The sequence below is a fragment of the Pseudorasbora parva genome, chromosome 1 (genome assembly GCF_024679245.1).
Source record: "Pseudorasbora parva isolate DD20220531a chromosome 1, ASM2467924v1, whole genome shotgun sequence".
NCBI classification, from domain to species: Eukaryota; Metazoa; Chordata; class Actinopteri; order Cypriniformes; family Gobionidae; genus Pseudorasbora; species Pseudorasbora parva.
Genome location: NC_090172.1, coordinates 48,858,834 through 48,879,353, shown reverse-complemented (window position 1 = coordinate 48,879,353; position 20,520 = coordinate 48,858,834). Strand labels below are relative to the sequence as shown.

General features: G+C 37.9%; 1 protein-coding gene across 9 annotated transcripts in view; it reads right to left on the bottom strand.

Annotated features, from left to right (window-relative positions):
* Positions 1-20,520, bottom strand: part of si:ch211-200p22.4 (phosphatidylinositol-binding clathrin assembly protein) — an 80,818-nt gene that overhangs the window by 36,789 nt on the left and 23,509 nt on the right. For all 9 annotated transcript variants that reach the window (XM_067444362.1, XM_067444372.1, XM_067444343.1 and 6 more), the window contains exons 3-6: positions 6,159-6,234; positions 5,974-6,076; positions 5,654-5,747; positions 4,322-4,433 (exon numbers count right to left, since the gene is read on the bottom strand). In XM_067444362.1, coding sequence (XP_067300463.1) covers positions 4,322-4,433; positions 5,654-5,747; positions 5,974-6,076; positions 6,159-6,234 — 385 coding nt within the window. The remainder of the gene's footprint in view (positions 1-4,321; positions 4,434-5,653; positions 5,748-5,973; positions 6,077-6,158; positions 6,235-20,520) is intronic.

Below are 20,520 nucleotides of genomic sequence, written 5' to 3'. Positions count from 1 at the left end.
CACAAGATTAACAGAATGCATAGCTGATATAAAAAATTGGATGAATAGTAATTTTCTGCAACTTAATTCAGATAAAACTGAATTTTTAATTATTGGACAGAAAAGCTCCACAAGTAGTAACCGAGAATACTGTCTAACACTTGATGACTGCTCTGTCAAGCCCTCGTCGTCAGTGAGGAACCTGGGTGTGCTCTTTGATACCAATCTTTCATTTGAAAGCCACGTTTCTAGCATCTGTAAAACCGCATTCTATCATCTTAAAAATGTATCTAAATTACGGCACATGCTTTCAATGCAAAATGCTGAACAGTTAGTACATGCGTTCATGAGCTCAAGGCTAGATTATTGTAATGCTCTACTGGGTGGTTGCCCTGCTCGCTTAATAAACAAACTCCAGCTAGTCCAAAATGCAGCAGCTAGAGTTCTTACTAGAACCAGGAAGTATGATCATATTAGTCCAGTTCTGTCAACACTGCACTGGCTCCCTATTAAACATCGCATACATTTTAAAATCTTGCTTATTACTTACAAAGCACTAAATAGTTTAGCTCCCCGGTACATAAGCGAGCTCTTAACGCATTATACCCCATCACGTCGATTGCGGTCTCTAAACTCTGGCCAGTTGATAATACCTAGAATATCTAAATCAACTGCAGGCGGTCGATCATTTTCCTATTTAGCTCCTAAATTGTGGAATAGTCTTCCTAGCATTGTTCGGGAAGCAGACACACTCTGTCAGTTTAAATCTAGACTAAAAACACATCTCTTTACTATGGCATACACATAGAACATTTTTAACTTTCATTATTCAATTCAATTGACTGATTGTTAGGCTGCATTAACTAGGTCAGCCGGAACCGGGAACACTTCCCATAACACCTGATGTACTCGTTACATCATAAAAAGAGTGGCATCTACGCTAATGTTAGTCTCTCTGTTTATCCCGAGGTTTATCCCGGATCTGGGCCCTGTCCGGATCGGATGGTGGACCTGCCTGGACATGACCAACGCATCCTGGAGTGTCTGCTGAGCCGTGTCAAATGGTGTCTCCTCTGAATTTGCCTCACTGGCACGACATGCTCAAACCCGTCTTCGGCGCAATAATTCCGATCTTTCATGTATTCATACTCTTGTGTAATTGACGCCCCATCCTAAATAAATCTGTCTCTTCCGTGATACCCTGAAAATTTTGAATATTCCGATCTAATATGATTTCCGACCTGTAAGGTTGCCAGAATAATAATCTTACACGGTGTGTTAATAGGCCAGAGGAGAACTGGCACCCCGACTGAGTCTGGTTTCTCCCAAGGTTTATTTTTCTCCATCACGCCCTGATGGAGTTTTGGTTCCTTGCCACTGTCGCCTTTGGCTTGGCTTGCTCAGTTGGGGACACTAAAAATATGATTAAAGTTATTCAACTTATTATACAAATAAAATATATGAATTAGGTCTTATTTAATTCTATAAACTATAATACTGATCTGCCAACATTGTCGCTATATGATAAATTAAAATAAGCTGATAACATCACTGTTTTCTCCAGTACGACTGTACAGCCAAATCTAATTTTGTCGCAATATTATCCTGTTTGACACTGTGAAGCTGCTTTGACACAATCGTGATTGTAAAAGCGCTATATAAATAAAGTTGATTGATTGATTGATAATTATGGGGCGTGTTTCAACCGAACCAGGAAAGACCAATCAGAGCAACGGAGCGACACATAACGTTAGTTGTCAAATGTCAACAGAACTCAACCTCACTGTGTTGCCAAGTCTTCGGTTTTCCAGAGGGTTATTTTCCATGTCCGCAGGTTGACCTCAATTATGTGATATATATACCCTGGAATGCGAATTTTAGCACCCAACCCCTATACGAATGTAGCCATCCTTCCTGCTGTTGAATTATATACTACATTTATATTAAAACTGCATCAAATTCAAACGTGCTGTATCTCCCAGTGCTGTCTAGAGATTAACCTTTTCAAAACACGCAAACACTATACGAATGTTAGCATGCAGGAATCAAGGGTTCCTGGGGACAGAATTCTTGCACTGTAAGCGCAATTATACAACATTTTAAGAGGAAGATTTTTCAACAGTGATAACTGATGTGTTCATTTACAGAATCAGACATTACTGTTTTTTATATAACATTTCCCGTTATGAATTATTGGATCAAATTGCTTAAGCACCTCAAGCGAACCGTCCCAGAGTTGGTTTGCAATCAGGCCAAGACCAGCTCATTCAGGCGGTCTGTGAGCAATTGTCTTGCTGCGGATTCGAGTGTGATTGCTTTGTTTGCATATGCCTAAAGGAACTGAACCAATGGAGAAAACGCACCAGGTTCAGAAACAAACGCTCAGGTGTGAAAGCACCCTAAATTTGGCCTCACTTCATTAACACTAAAACACATTCTTTTGAGATGTTAATTGATATGTACAGGTTGCACATCAATGAAAACAACAATAACACTTGTTATGTCAATTATCAAGGGGAAAAGTGTCTATTTATTTTTTAATCTTTGAGCTATTTATTTTTTCTGGTTTAATTTAAAGCTGCTGTCCGTAACTTTTTAGTCTTCAAGATATACAAAAATTATATAATGAGAATGTACAACATGAAGCCATTTTCCAAACCATTGTTTTACCCTGAATCATTATAGTATACTTATAATGTGTTTTTATTGGGACTATTTCAGACTATAGACATTAAACAGAGAGAAGTAGTTCCGGCTGCAATGGTCTTCAGCAAAACGCATGCTTTTCTGTTTACTAACTGCTCAAGTGCAAAGTTACAGACTGCAGCTTTAAGTTGAACCAACATCATGAAAAGTGAGGAATATGCGTTAATTTGCAGTGGTGCTTGGTTTTACATCATCAGTTTCTCTGTAATTTTCATGAAAATAAACTCATTTACTCCAATCACTGTGCAGTATTACACATGAGATTGCATTACAGCTGAGAATTCAAATGTGACAAGACCAGTTCGGTGCCGTTCGTTCGGCGTTGTGTTCAGACACTTGTGTCGCAAGTTTTTATGGACACATTTCACATACTCTCCTGCTCCAAACACAAACCAACACTGTGCATGCACACATATTTAATGTCTTCAATTATAATATATACAATCTTCAAAGAAGGATGGGCAAAAAAGTAACCATGACTTTATTTCCCCAACTCTTTTGTTTTTTTTTCTCCACTCATATTTTAATATTAATTTGTCTGAATAAGGAGTGTTTTGCATGTCTGTGTGTTATCGATTGTCGTCTCCCCTCTTCCCACCTTCTACACGCTCACTTTTTTAATTAAGGCTAAAACTGGAGGATTTCATGTCACTTTAAAAACAATTTCATAAGAAGCTACCGAGTTCTAGAGAAGTTAAAACAATCACAGTCCATCAAAATATGCTTCAGATATACTGTGCTCCGGCATTAGGAATCCTTTAACAAAAACTTAGGTAGTCTGGGATAAGCCAGCTGTGCGATTTTGAATAGTCCTTTACGATTGTTTCTTGTCAGATTGTACGAGCATGATCCGCGCTGTAAGCCATGTCACACTGTAAGATCTCATTAACGTCAAACTGTACAATAGTTGAGGCACGCTAAAAACGGATGCATGCAAGAAAACTTGTCCAGAGTTTTAGATCATCAATGAATGACACGTTCTCTGACTCTGAGCTGCATTACACGCGGGATTGAAATGGTGGCTACACAGACATATCTAGTGCACAATTTGGTCATAGTTTGTCTTGAAAACCAAGATAATTTGACGGCCGTTGTATGAGAAGTCACACTGCAGGACTGTGCACAAAATCTTCTGACAATCAATTTTGGTCAACTTTGTAAAATTGTGGCTGCAGTGAACATGTCAAACTAACAATCAAAGACGTCAGATTTTAGCCAAGGATCAGAGAAATATTTTAGGATTTGCTAAATTTGTCTTCTACGGCCAAATTGTGGCCAAAATCGCACAGTGTATATCCGGCTTTAGTCTGGCCGTATTTGACAGCGGGTGTGGATTATATGTTCCCAACGATTCTCAAAATGGACACGTTTTCTATTAATCACAGGATTGATTTCAAAATGTTAACTGGTATTTGTGCTACAATGATCCTATTTGGCTTGATCAATAAGCACAATGGAGTTCATTTTGGATAAAAGTATTTCAGATTGTAACTAATATGTATAATCAGCAGGAAGACCCTAGCACTTTTGCTTTAACTGTCCTGTTCTTTACTCAGAAAGCAGTAAGACTTAACCCCTAAAGCAGAGGGTGAGATCAGGACGCTCTCTAGAGTAAGAGGGAGTAGATTACTCTTACCCAGCAGGTTGATGACGCCCTCATTATAGGCAGCAAACAGACGGATGGAGTCCTTGAAGAGCAGCATGAAGGCAGCGTTGATCACTCCGTTAGTCAGCTCATTAGGGTTAGCCTACAGACACACACACCCACACAAGAGAGTATACATCATACCAAATAGCTTAAACTGAATCAACATCAATGTTGCTCTGTTAAAGGATGGTTATTTCCCAACCTGGAACTTAGTGGTTATTAAGAGTATTTGTTTTTATGGTAACTGAATATCACTTAAAAAACATAAGAGCAATCAAATAATCTGTGCTGTAAACACTGACCCATCTTCCTCAAGTGGACTGAAATATCACTTTCATTAAAAGAACAGAAGAAGCAGCTTTCCACACTATACATGTTCAAGCATTCTGTCTGCACAAGTTTCCCCCCTGTGGTTAAAGGGTTACTTCAGAGATTTAGCATTAAGCTTTGTATTTAAACTGGGTCATTAATGAAGTAGAAATGTGAAATTATTTTTGAATTCAGTTCTAGACTGAGAAAAGATTGTGTCTCATGGGGATAAAAGACAACAACTCCCAGAATGCACTTGCTTCGCTGCCCTACGAGGCCACTCCCAAAGCCACCGCTGGATTAATGGATCACTTCACTTGCCCACTGCATTCATTTTCATAAAATCAGTTTAGTTAGAGAACAGACACTACAATTAAAAACTGAACGTGTCTGTTCAATAACGTGTGTGAGCCGAACGAGAGTCACGGCACAAATGCAGCAGGAGCCAGATTCAATTCATCACTAGAGCTGTGGTACTGGTAATCACGACCGCGGGCATACATTCACAGCGTTGTTCAGTCTGGTGCGTTTCCAGTTCATGCCTTTGGAAGCTTAAGTTTCATAAGTAAGTCAGTAAGATTTTTTTTTTCAAGCAATTAATACTTCAGCATTAAACTGATCAAAAGGGAAAGTAAAGACATTTACACTGCATCATTTATTATATACTTCAAATAAATAGAAAAATAGGAAAAAACTATTTTCACTATTGATGATAGTAAAAGGTTTCTTGAGTACCAGATTATAGCATATTAGAATTATTAGAATATTATAATTATTTATGCAGGATCGGCGACACTGAAAGCTAGAGTAAAGTTGCCAAACATATAATTTAATAGAAAATAGTTCAATTAAATTATAAATATATTTCACACAATATAACAGCTTTTACAGTATTTTAAAACAAATAAATGCAACCTTGGTGAGTTTAAAATAAAAAATCCCCAATCTTTTGATTGGTAGTGTATGGATTTTTTAAAACAGGGGTTATAAAGCATGTTCTCCATCACAAACCTGGAAATCCAGCAGCGCATCCAGCTGGTTTTGAATGATAGGCAACGTTTTGATCAGCTTCTCTGTGTTCATGGTGCGCATGACTCCATCAATACTGTGCCACAAAACAGATAAACAAACAATCAGTACTCGCCACTTACTCACAATCTTAATTAGCGCTTTTTTTAAAAATCAGTCCCTTAATCAGCTTTTAAAAACAACTTAATTATCGGAGTAATGAGCTAGCATGATTAGATTTTGTCCTGCTGAGACGATGTGTTTGAACACAATCTTGACTCTAGGCAGACAATATTACGGAGGCAGAACAGAGGTTTACCCACCCTCTCTTCATCTTGGTGAAGTCAACAGCCACCAGCCTATAGGAAAGAGCTTTCTCGTTGAGATATCTGCTGTACCTCCTGATGAATGTGGACATGTCATAACCTGAGGGACAGAATGAGGGGTTTATCATCATTTTGTGTATGCACACAATGCTTTAGAGACAGCAAAGGTGTTTCTTACATACCTTGCAATGCACCTTTATCAAGGAAATTGTTCAGATTGAAGAGCGTGTTTCTTGAGGCCAGATACTGAATGAAACGCTGCGGGTACAGAGAAGAGATGACACAAAAGTGTAACGTTAAATGCTAGACACGATTCTGCAGCTTTTATTCTGTCACTATGCGGGAGCAACTTCATCCCTGACATGCGGAAACTCCCCGCTGCTGAATTTGCAGTACACTGTGTGAAATCTAGACCTGTGTACAAGACCAGACTCCTCTGAGCTTTCTTTGAGCTGCCAAGTATGTCACGTCTGCTGCAGTTCCCCTCCTCCGTCCAGCTTCATCCCACCAGCTCACACAGCTGTGGGTTGAGGAAGAGAGCAAATAGAAGCACACAGCATTCTGGGTGCTGTTGTGAACAGACGATGATGGGAGTTTTGGGAATGCATGAGATTTACACAAAGATATGATGTATTCCGACATGCATTCATACATTTAGTGGACATGATGGGTAAAAGTACAGAACTCAAAACCATCTGATATAATAACAGTTTTGATTTGATCACCAGTAGTTAGTTATAAATAGTGGAATAATCATGTTCTAAAATGTATTGTGATCTGATCACAAATCATATTCTGACAGAAATGCTTCAGAAATGTCTACCTTGCATTTGTGATACTAATCTGCACAAAAGACCACCCACTCACCTGTCAATTAACCACTTTGCTACAGCAAGCTTTTAAAAGTCGTGATGTACCCAGAGTAGCGACAGATCTTTTCTGTCGTATTGTGACATACATATAAGTGAAACGGATTACGAAAAAGATAAAATTGTAGGACGAAGACTTGGTTCGATGGAGGCATATCTGAAGTTGACTGTTAAGAGATTAAAGGGTTAGTTCACCCAAAAACAGAAAATTCTGTCATTAATTACTCATCCTCATGTCGTTCCCTTTGTTCATCTTCGGACCACAAATTAACTTTTTTTAATTAAATCTGAAAGCTTTCTGAACCATCCATAAACAGCAATGTAATTAACACTTTCAAGTTCCAGAAAGGTAGTAAAGACATCAATAAAATAGTCCATGTGACTGCTGTGGTTCAACCTTCATTTTATGAAACGTCAAGAATACCTTTTGTGTGGAAAAAAAAACCTAAATGTTATTAAATGATTTCTTCACGTCTGTGTCAGTCTCCTACGCTGTTGATTTAGTAAAATACAGTACAGCATTTCCAAATTACGTCATTGGCCGATGCTGTTCACCTGAGCACTACGACGCATGCGTGTGATGCTGACGCAGGAGCTGACCAATGTAAAGCGCATAGGAGACTGCCACAGATGTGAGGAGGTTGTTAAATAAAGTCGTTATTTTTGTTTGTTTTCAAAGTATTATCGACACATTATAAAATTAAGGTTGAATGGACTATTTCAACGATGTCCTGACTACCTTATTGGACCATAAAAGTGTTAATTGCATTTCTGTCTATAAACCCCTCTATAGTCAGAAAAAATATCTTAATTTGTGTTGAGCGAAGGTCTTACGGGATTGGAACGACATGAGGGTGAGTAATTAATGAATTTTACTAATTGTGCATCTTGAACAGATTTTAAGAATGTACAAAAAGCCTTCAACAGATTGAAACACACTATATAAGCTGGCACATAAATAAATTATTATTATGTAAATCTAAATATCTGTGTCTCCTAGGAACTGTATTTGTCAATGTCGTTTATGAGAGACTAAAAAGTTATCAGCCACCAGAATGCTGTAAGTGTAACCTTGATCTTATTTTGTAAATTAGTACACCAGAGAAAGAGTCAGCAGGAAACACAAATTTCTACATACTGGGATGCAGCCTTAGGCTTGTTTCACCTCAGGGGAGAACCAGCATGAGGACCTGGTGACAGGCCCTGCGGTCAGGCTAAATCTGCTTGCCACAGAGGAATAAAAAAAGTCCTGGCAGGGGCCATTGCTGCCTGTGGCAAAAGTATTCAAAGGTCGAGAGTCACTGAAAAATCACAGAAGGTTCCTAAAATGCATCTGAAGGAACGAAAGGCTAAAAAATGCTGCATTCCTAGAGCTCTGCTTAAGTTGGCGGATCAAGAGCAGCGATCAACAGAACAGTAGGTTGACAGTCTTCTGTGTAAATAGAGAAAGAGGCCACCCACCATTTACAATGACAAAAACAATGATCTCTGATCTCAAAAGGAGCTCCTGGGGCCTGGGGTGGCACTGGTCATGTGATTACGGCTTTGGGTGAAGTTCCTCAGTCTCTTTTACAATTTCTGCAGCCAAAGGGTAAAAATCCAGCTGCATTTTACCAATACACTCATGTTAAAAAAGGACTATGTGGGAAATACGTATGTAACATTGGGGGTGCATGGAAAATATCAGCAAAAAAAGGTTTAAAAAATGCAAATATAATAAATAATGACTTCCTCTACAGGGAGTTATTATTAAAATAAGCATTAGTTTTTAACAGCAGAAAATAAATAGAAATCTGCAATGACTAGAAATCGTTTTTAGGTATAATTGGGTCTTTATAAAAGGAAATATACAGCGCAGCTCTCTTCATTTTGGAAGGGAGTCCCTCACAAGGTTGTCAAATTCAGGGGTCGTTAGCATCAAACATTTTGAAAATCACTGATCTAGCAGTATTCCCAATCATTCTCAGAAAAAAACTGCTTCGCACCCGACCAGTGCCTCAAATGCTGGTCTAAAATCCTTAGGGATCAGATGAGAAGCAGAGTGAGGCAGACCACATTCAGACCATGACGAAAATCCCCAGGAAAGCAGCTGTGCGGAGCATGAGCTAGCTCTATGGCTTAACCTCGAGAGAAAAGTGAGTGCCAAAACGCAGAGAATATTGCGCCATTCTGGAGCGTAGATCAATATGGATTACTAATTCAGTGGAGTCTGCAAATCCACGCTCGCCTGCTCCTCTCGATGAAAGCCTCAATCTCTTTTTTTTACATTGCTTAGGTTATTCAAAATGGATGTCAGAAGTAAGGACGATAAATATAGATTGATAGGCCAGGAATGGCCCCACATTCTCTGCTTAGCAAATAATTAATGTGAGAACAAACCTCAAGTAGTGTAAGAGTGAAGCATCATTTATTATTAAGTCAGGAGGCACTTCGGCAGGGAGCTTTCTCTCACAAACAGAGCAGCCTCTATTAACACAGCAGCTCAGGCTGAGGAAAGATATCAGCAATCTGGGAACAGGGATTGCTCATGTTTTAGCCGCTGATTTTGCGTATGCAGTTGGGAACTGATCCAGAAGCAGCACTGGAACTGCTGTGTGAAAAGCGTATGCGTGCAGGTTTGTGTGCGAGAGCACGAACCCTGCAGGGAACATGTGTAAATAGGCAGCATGATGATGCCCTGATAATGTGCCGGCTGCTGGTCTTCGCTCTCTCAATCCATGCATGTTCTGAGGTTTCTATGGATACAGCCTAAGCAATTACTATGGTTCGAAAGAAAAAAAAGCTTAAAGAAAAACGGCGAGCACAAAAAGATAATGACAAGATGTGAAAGGTAGCACGTTGTTCAATAGCGATTATTTTCAAACACAAAACCCATTTTGTTTGTAAAGTTAAGAGCTGGAATTGCATCTGATTCACAATGATTGCCTGAACTAGAATGCAAAGTGGAAATGGGTCACCAAAGAAGAAGAAAAAAAACACCATGCTTGACAGACACACCATACAAAGCTGAAGTAGTTTCACGCTCACAAAATATCACCAGCAAAAAAATTAATAAATGTAAATGTAAACCATTAAAATAAAAAATAACCCTCCCACACACCAGCGTAGGCAACATTTTTTATAGTAATGAAAAAAAGGGGCAAAGCATCAAGGATAACTCTGTATAGGAGAGTTGCCACTACGTCGACTAACAAAAAAAAAAATGTATGGTCCAATCCAACAAGGTGAATTGACCAATTCCCACATGTAGTTTATCCTTACTCCCCACTTATGAATTACTAATTACTGAGAAGCAGCGGTTTGTTTTCTGCCAAGATTTGCCATTCCTGCCTGCAGGGTTGAGAAGGAAAAAGACATCAGGGGAGTGAGAGAATGTTTCATAAAGGTAATAATTACCTTACCTAGCACACATCACTCACAAACAGCATCCATTATGCAAACAGATCCCACACAGCAGAGACCTCAGAGTCAGCACATGGCCAGAATGCTAAAAAGCCCAATTCACAACTACGTCAGAAAAGCCTTCAAAGTCGACATGAAACGGCATTTGTGGTCCATTTTGATTTAGCATTTTACTTCAATAATGTGACAAGTTTCCAAATTTGACAGGATAAACAATAAATAAATGTTTGTATGTATTAGTGTGTGTGTATATATTGTTAAAGGTGCCCTAGAATGAAAAATGTAATTAACTTTGCCATAGTGAAATAAGAGCTCAGTACATGGACATCACATACTGTGAGTCTCAAACACCATTATTTCCTCCTTCATAATTAAATCTTGTTTGTGAATAACACCACGAAAAACAGGCTATTTCCAACATAACGCCACATGTGACGCAATCGCTGGGGTCATTAATATGTACGCCCCCCACATTTGCACATCAGCCCATGTTCATTGTCAGGCGGAACTTCGCAGTGCGTTGCCGTCTGGAGTTCAGCAGATAAAAAAGCGTCATATCAGGATAGCGAAAACGGCAGATCATAGAAATAAATGTCATGTTCCAGGCTGTGCAGGGGACGTGAGGACTTTTCATAACCTTCCCACAGATAAACAACAGTGTCAACAGTCATGGTTGATGTTTATTTACAATAGGCTACCGCAACAATTTAATTCAAAGTTGTTTGTTTGCTCTGCCCATTTCACCACGGAGAGTTTTTCTAACCTGGGGAAATATAGCAGGATTCGCTCAGCGTCTAAAAAAAAACTGAAGAAAGGGCCGATTCCAACTTAATTACTACAAACAGTAAGTAGTGATTTTATCCACTTCTTGATTGTCAAACCCATTTCTGATTAAATTGAAAGTTTCTTAGTAACACATCATTATGATAATATCCCCTATTTTGTCTAGATTCAATGCAAGATGCTAGTATTGGAAACTCCAAAGTAGCACACATAACAGTTTGTCAAATGACAAAGGTTTATATTATTTCCTGCCAGTGTTGTCATAAAATACAACAGTAGATATGCATGTCGACCCCTTTTGACAGATTGAAATCTAAACTAGCCTATATTTCATCATTAACAAATAACTCAAAAGCTAGCTACGTTGACTACTGTTTAGTTGCTTACAGATTGCTCACTCGATCCTTGTAGCTAACGTCACCTTCTCCACCATCTACGTTGAAACGATAGTCATTTGACAAGGCTTAGTAAATTGTTAAATAAATACATTTTTGAGAACTGAAGTATGATTATTTTGCAGCGGATGAGTAGTAAACATGACACTGACAAATTTGAGTGGCTTCTCCATTACTTTGTTTGGCTAAATAAATCGACTTTTAAATCAGTACTCTACTTTCAAACTGTAACGTTACTGTACAAACAACATATTTACACGCTACCCAGTTCAGTTCGTGATTCAAAGTTAAGAAGTTATCATTGTAAAATTATTGCCATGACGGATGGTATAACGTTAGATGTGTTAGCTGTCATTGAGCAGCAGTGCAATGAAACAGTCAATCAGAGCAGAACTCTGCATTAATATTCACGACCCTTCCAAATAAGGCAAAAACAGAGCATTACATCCCAAGGACAATTTCTAGGGTTGTAAATGGACCTGTAAAACCGTATCTGGACAATTTTTGACCTTAAATAAGCTACATACCCTCTATTTAGATTGTATACCCACATACCCTCTATTTAGTAGGGCTGTAACGATACACCAAACCCACGATTCGGTTCGTATCACGATTTTTGACCCACGGTACGATACAAACCTCGATATGGGGGGGACAAAACAGTTTTATTCTGTACAGTATTCTGTAGCCTATTTTGCCGTCAATACCATATATCTGTATGGTCAATAGGCTACTGCCGACGTTTTCTTTGTGGTACCAATAGGCAATATATATTTAACATGAAGTATAGGGCCTCCTGTACATCAATACCAACACAAGTGCCGCGTCAGACACGCTTCTGGTGTGCAAAGAAAGAGAAAACACCACGCACCCGCCCCGCGGATGACACGCAACAGAAACGCCACGCTCACACCACTTTGCCAGCCGGTTGGGGAAGCTTCTTGAAACATTTACGGCAAATTGTGTGGGTCTTGTCAACTACACGATTGCCATCCTTGTTCTCCACCGGGTAGCTGAAATGTTGCCATACTGCTGACTTAAAAGTTGGACCTGGACAGGAAGGATAATTCTGGGAGTTGGAAGGGGTGTGTCGCGATTCTGCCTTCTCAGATCGCGATACAGGTTCGTGGACCTGCGTATTGCGATTTCGATTTCATATCGCATATCGTTACAGCCCTACTATTTAGATCATTCTAGGGCACCTTTAAGGTTAAGAATAGCACGCACATATATGCGTGTGTGTATATGTTTATGTATATGTATATATATATATATATATATATATATATATATATATATATATATATATATATATATATATATATATATATATATATTACTATATGACTATATATATGACTATGACTATATATATGACTATATATATATATATATATATATATATATATATATATATTGTGTGTGTATTTCATTCATTCATATACATACATACATATGTATATATAGTGTGTGTGTGTGTGTGTGTGTGTGTGTGTGTGTGTGTGTGTGTGTGTGTGTGTGTGTGTGTGTAATGATTCACAGAATAAAAGTCCAAAAAACAGAAGCAATATCGTACATCCAATTACATGCACTTTTAAATTATGAAGCAAGGCAAGATCTTGCCACTTCCTCAACTCCATGGATTATACATTGCACATCTTGTACGGCATTGTATACAACAGCAACCAATTAATTTAACGCACTATATTAATCAGAAACCATTCTCTGTAGTTCTTCAGAAAAATGCACCAGATGTCAGACGCAGAATCCCGGAGCACGTGCTGAGCACCTGTTCGCGCTCACAGAGCATTTTTAAGCCTGACATTTACATGGATTTAATAAAATAGAAATTTAAATGCTGAAACTCTTCGGTGGTCTTCTGTTGACATTAATCTTCTGTGTTAACTATCAGCGAGATTTCAGAAAGGCTGCATTAATTACAGCAATAGCCTTAAACAATGCCTACAGCTATTTGCCTATTGATTAACATTATCCAAAGCCCATGCGACCTACGTGACATCAGCTGTACAAGAAAGACATTTCAGATGTGGAAGTTAATTAAATTTCTATGCAAGATAAGACAACATTTTTTTTCTCTAGACTAATATGCACTGCATAATTAGACAAGAAGTAAATAAGTAAAATAGAGTCAATTTTGATTTTCTATAGACCGCTGCATGACCAGTGATGAGACCAAAATGAATAGATCAACCAATCACACATTGCCTAATGTTTTTTGCTGAAGCAAATTTATTATTTGTAACCTAAGTGACAAATGTTAATATATATTTAGTCTATTTTGAAAATGTGTCTATTCAACTCAAACAGTAGGTGTGATTTCAGCAATGAGGAAAACATGGACAGAATCAAAGAACCCAACCGTAAAAATGGAATTTACATTATAACACGAATTGTCACAAAATTTGAAGGAATTTGAAATTTGGATGAATACTTTAAAACTAGGAATGCACACTGAAAATGCAATATGAACTAGTGTCTGTGAATGTTAAAAATGCAAAAAGGCTGCAATTTAAATCTGAAATCTGCATGTTCTGTAAATGGCGTGGTTTTGTCAACTACATACGTGACGCTCATCGTGTCTGCTGTCTCACTATAGGACACTTCACAGGGCTGAATCTCCAGAGCGAAAATTGTAAAAATAAGAATATTAATAATTAATCAATAAATAATTATTACATTTTATAAATTCAATTGATTAGACATGATTTTTGATTATTAATATAAATCAAACCATTAAATGTAATATTAAAATGAAGGGGAGAAAAAACATTTCTTTGGGAGGAATTGAGATCAAATGGATTTCACATGGCCCTAAAATGTATAATTCAGGGGGAAAAAAAAATGTTATAGGGCCAAAAATAGTATTGACAGTTAATGACAAAAAGTTCTTTTTTTCAAAGAGGACTGAGACAGTTCTCATTAGATACAACCTTTATTTGAGCCTTCAGCTTCAACCAGATCCACTAAACTTCCCTCACACAGAACCCAACCTCTCTCAAACTTAAGTATTAGCTCACTCGCACACTCTTCCTTCGGTATCCGAAACAAACCCTTCTAGATGGACAGCAGGGGCAGTGGTGTCCCCCATACAAGGTTAAGCAATTTGTCTACTGTTTGACCTCACATGAACCGGCTGATTAAAATTCCACCCGCTTCTCTCGCTGTCCCCCTGCCTCTCTCTCTTTCTTTTAAAGTTACTTATCCATAAAGTTATCCTAACCTAAATGGGGTTTTTTTTCAAACCCCACTTTTCTCCTATCTCTACCCTAGACAACATACACTCCAAGAAACGCCACTATAGCAAATTGTGTGTTGGGTATCTGGGCCATCTATGAGTGACATCACCCTTTTTCTCTCCTGTTCACACAAATGCATGGGCAAACGCCCTTATCAACAATACCTTATCTGTGGCACTTTCTGTGCCCTCCTAGGACTAATGACGACAAGACAAATGTCCTCCAAATGTCTCTGCTCGTCGACAGACAGTGATAACCAAACGTGTGTTTTTGAAACCGTTACAGGGTAAAGGATTAAGACCAGTCCTGACTTGGACCAGACGTTCAGCTCCGATAACAAAAACCACCCCTGGCTGATTAGTGCCCCGTCATGCCATAGAACAGGGTGTGGTGAAGGACAGTCCCGCACCCTCACTATCTCTGACACTGGCGAGCACAAGACATATAGTGAAGGGCTTTTTATTTTATAGTCCAAGTGAATGGACAAGGACACATATGAGAGTCACTAGCACTGCCATTGTTTTTGTATGAGCCATTGTTTCCTGCAGAATCTATAGAGGCAGAAAAAGTCATTATATCCACCCCGAGTTGTGAGCTTGCAGTCTAAATTGAATGTGATGAGATAAAAAAGGACTGTGAAATGATGCCAGGACAATACAATAGACATGTTTTCTTCAGTTTCTGCGCACAGAGCGACTAGTATAGTAAAATTCACAAAAGCAATTACTAAACTCTTTCAATAAATCAAGCAAATTAGTTTAACTTCTGATTCTCTGCATCCTCCAAGTTATCTAAAACTGACAAACCCTCCATTCCAGGACATGATAGAATTATAGGTGAAAATGTGTTCTTTTAATTCTAAAAATGCAAAAATGTGTATTTTGAAGTAGTGTAGTAGTAGTAGAAAATTGTCATTATTTACTCGTCGTCATTTGGTTCCAAACCTGTATGCCTTCCTTTCTTTTGTTGAATATAAAAGATGATGATATTCTAGGAAAAGTCTCACTACATAGTAGTGTTGTCACGATACCAAAATTATGACTTCGATACGATATCAGACTAAAATATCGATATATCGATACTAAATCGATACCACAGTAAAAAAATAAATAAATAAATAAGATAAGATGCTTAATATGACAACAGAACTTATTATTCATTGTTGTTTTTTACTAAAAATTCATGTGGCCAGCATGTTCCTTAGGGTTGGGCATCATTTTGATTTGAACAATTATTGATCAATTGATCAATTACTATTAAAATTATCTCACAAATTTTTGCTATCTCAATGTATTTTTTACAATAGGGTAATTGTGTTGCAGTAGCTTACACACAGCACAAGAAAGCTTGATTTCGAATGGTAAATTGAATTTAAAAAGACGAGTAAACAGTAATAAAATAAGAACAAATAAACAGATTACAAACAATAGCACAAATAAATGCAATAGAATAGAAGATAAAAATTAAAAAGACTGCTTTATTTTTTCAGGTAGGTCTAACATTCAGATAAGAAACTGAATTTAAAAAATGCATAGTAATTACATTTAAAACAACATTGGATAATGTTCTTTGTAAAAAATTCAATAGCGTACAGATGAAACTATTAAAGTTACACAAGTTGATCAGTCAAGAGCAGTGTGATCGTTTGTCTTTTTGTAGTTTGAATAGCAAATGACTGCGGTCCCTTTAAGACTAACAGACGCATGGATCCACACTGTTCCTGTTACTCGTTCTTCCTGAACTGTTTGCGACTGTGTTTACGTTAATACTCTTCCAGATGTGCACTGATAATTCTTTGAGTGTATTTGACCAATAATATGCTGGAAAAGGAAGCAAATGTTTGCACTTGTATCATGTCAGAGGCGGCTTTATTAGGGTAGGCTATGTGTGTGTGCGCTTCAGATGTGGAGCACGAAATCTGCGGGCATTAGTAGGCTAGAATTAATTTATGTGCAATCCCGCGCGAAATTCAGACCGATCACACACTAACACCAACACACTGTCATGAGGAAAAAGTTCAGCAGAACGCGCGTTCGCCGTGCTCAGAGGTTAACCGGGCTGAGTGAGAATATGCCGGTGTGTGTCAGCTCGCTGACGGTCGGAGAGGAGAGCGCAGCAGCTAATATCGATACTGTAAAAACTGAGAATCGTATCGTTTCAGATATTCCAGTATCGATATATATCGAAATATCGATATTTTTGACAACACTACTACATAGTTTTTTTACTTAATTTTTTTTATATTTCTGATCATAATTCTGGTTGTCTGTACAATGGTAGTCAATGGTCAATTTCCGTTAAGATATCGTCTTTTGTGCTCCACAAAAGAAAAAGTCATACACATTGGGAAAGACACATGGTGGTTAAAGGGATAGTTTAGCCAAAAATGAACATTTGATGTTTATCTGCTTACCGCCAGTGCATCCAATATGTAGGTGTGTTTGTTTCTTCAGTAGAACACAAATGAAGATTTTTAACTCCAACCGTTGCTGTGTGCAAGTCATATAATAATAATAATAATTATTATTTATTTATAACGCACTTCTCATTCCGAAGAATCTCAAATATGCATGTGAATAGGTAACAATTCTATGAGAGCCTAAAAAACAAAAAAACAAAAACATGCTTAGACAACATGCACAAAAACCCTGCTGCTCATGATGACACATTGATGTCTTAAAGGACAACTCCGGTGAGAAATGAACCTAGGGGTAATTAACAGATGGTTACAGAGTAGATCGTTCTCTGGGATGCGTTTTCTTGAAAATCGAATGTAAAGAGTTTTATCTTTAAAAACAGGTTAGCTTATAGCGCTTGTCTATGGGGCACAGGGTAGTGAAATTAAATCGCTAGTTAATACCACTAACAAGGCTAAAAATAGCCGCACACTAACACAGTAGCATAATGAGGGTCCCAACATGCAAACCGAAGCATTGAGAACTTTGTAAGAGTACAAACAGTTTAATTAAGAAGACACTTAAACAGAGCGCATTTCGCGTTCACAAACAGGCGCCATCTTGGAAAACACTCATCGAGCGACGAGAGCTCTGCTAAGTGATGAACTGTGACTTGGAATCTCATATGGTCCGTTGTTTCCGGAAGAAAACACTGAACACAACAGAGAAAATAAATAAATAAAAATAAAAATGTCCATGTTATTACATTTCACAAACTTAATTCCTATCGACCAGCTCACTTAGAACAGCACTCGTGGATCGATTCATCGAGACTGTTTTTCGAGAAGGTGCCTGTCCGTGAACGCGTAAGGCACTAAGTTTACAACGTATCTTCTTATTAAACTGTTTGTACTCTTACAAAGTTCTCAATGCTTCGGTTTGCATGTAGGGACCCTCATTAAGCTACCGTGTTAGTGTGAGGCTATTTTGAGCCTTGTTAGTGGTATTCACTAGCGATTTAATTTTACTACCCTGTGTCTACCTTGTGCCCCATAGACAAGCGCTATAAGCTAATCTGTTTTTAAAGATAAAACTCTTTACATTCGATTTTCAAGAAAACGCACCAGAGAACGATCTACTCGGTAACCATCTGTTAATTACCCCTAGGTTCATTTCTCACCGGAGTTGTCCTTTAAGACACGACAGTTTCTGTCATGTCTAATATATATATATATATATATATATATATATATATATATATATATATATATATATATATATATATATATATATATATATATATATATATATATAAAAGATACTTTATTAGTGACTGCGCGGATCGGTTTGAATGAGGCATCTACATAATATATATAATAGATGAGATTCGTCAGGATATGAGGTTAAAAAAAAAATACTGTTTGGTTTCTCACAGAAACCGATCGGTTCGTGTCTTAAGACATCAATGTGTCGTCACGAGCAGCAGGCTTTTTGTGCCTGTTGTCTAAGCATGTTTTTTTGTTTGTTTTATTTTGTTCTCATAGAACTGTTACCTATCCACCCCATTATATGACTTGCACACAGCAACGGTTGGAGTTTAAAATCTTCATTTGTGTTCTACTGAAGAAACAAACACACCTACATGTTGGATGCACTGGGGGTAAGCAGATAAACATCACATTTTCATTTTTGGGTGAACCATCCCTTTAATGATTACTGCATTTTCATTTTGGGGTTAACTATACCTTTAAGGTTTAGAATAATTACAATTAGCTTTAGATAAAAAGAGAACAAATATTTGGTATGTCCTCATTTAGATACTGTAGCTTGGTAAACGTGTGTGCATTTCTAAAGGAGCTTATGTAGTAGCATTGCATTAAGCAGGCCATGTGCACATCTAGGTCACGTCCTACTGTATATATCATTAATGTGCGTGTGTGTCATGTTCTCACCTACCCGCTGTTTATCATTAGTAGACTACATGTTTGTGCCTGTATATGAGTATCTATTTCTAACTCTTGTTGCTGATCATAAACAGTGCACACTTTCTAACTCGAACACTGCATTGAACTTTTAGCACATACTTGCAAGTTTTTCACTTCAGTTTCAAAATGCATCCATTACCGATAGAAAAGTCCAACAGCAGTTAAATATTTTCAGTCCACCAGGTCTAAGAAATATTAAATAATGTTTTATTTATCATAAAATGCCCTATAAGACGTTTTGGGCAGAAATGCAATTAGGTCGCTCCCCCTTTTCTCCCTCATTAACAACACTCCTGTAGAATGACAATTTTTAAAGGTGCCCTAGAATGAAAAATGTAATTAACCTTGCCATAGTGAAATAATAAGAGTTCAGTACATGGACATCACATACTGTGAGTCTCAAACACAATTGCCTCCTACTTCTTATGTAAATCTCGTAAATCAAAAACACCACGGAAAAAAAAGTGCTTCTCAACATAAACCCAACCGTGACGCAAGCGTTGGGGATCATTTATATGCACGTCCCCAACAATTGTATCTGTCCAAACATGTGCAATGTCAGGCGGAACTGACGTCAGGAGCCGAATCATCAGGACTGCAGCATCACTTGAGGATATGAGGACATAACAGTCATGGTTAAGATTTATTATAATCGGATACCACAACAAATCGTTTGTTTGTTCGGCCCATTGCAAGCAAGCTTCGCTCAGCATCTTAAGGGGCAACTGTATTCCTGCAAGCAGTTAGTAGTGATTTACGATAACGCAAGATGCTAGTACAGTGACAATAGGAAACACCAAGTACCATATAAAACTAAATAGTGTGTCTAATGACAAAGGGTAATATTATTTTGTATTACAAAATACAACCGTAGATACTTTGCTTAGCTACAGATCCTTCACTCGATCCTTCTAGCAAACGTCACCTTTCCCACCATACAAGTTAAAACGACAGTCATTTGACAAGGCTATTTATTTAATAAAAATATAAGGATGTAATTAAACACAGACTGACTGAATGACACTAAGCAAAACATCGCAAATGGAGATTGATAAAATTCAGCCTACTTGTTTATTGGTGTTTTCAGATTATCCGTGCACGAGAGAGAGCTCGCATGCTCGTGGTTGCCAGATTGGACATGTTTAGGTAAAACACCAGATGTGTTCTTTTCACAGAAAAGCTCTGTTTGGGGGATTTAAATGACTGAAATCTGGCAACCGCAAACACGCAAGCTTTTTCTCGCGTGCAGATGATCTGAAAACACCAATAAACAGGTAGGCTGCATTTTAGTAATCTCCATTTGATATGTTCTGCTTAAAGTGTCATTCAGTCATTCTGTGTTCTGTCAGGACGGTCAGGACTCACGAGCCGCGTCACTAAACTGCTGTGAGCTGCTGAAATAAGCCAGTCAGAGCAGAGCTCAACATTAATATTCATGATTCTTCCAAATAAGGCAA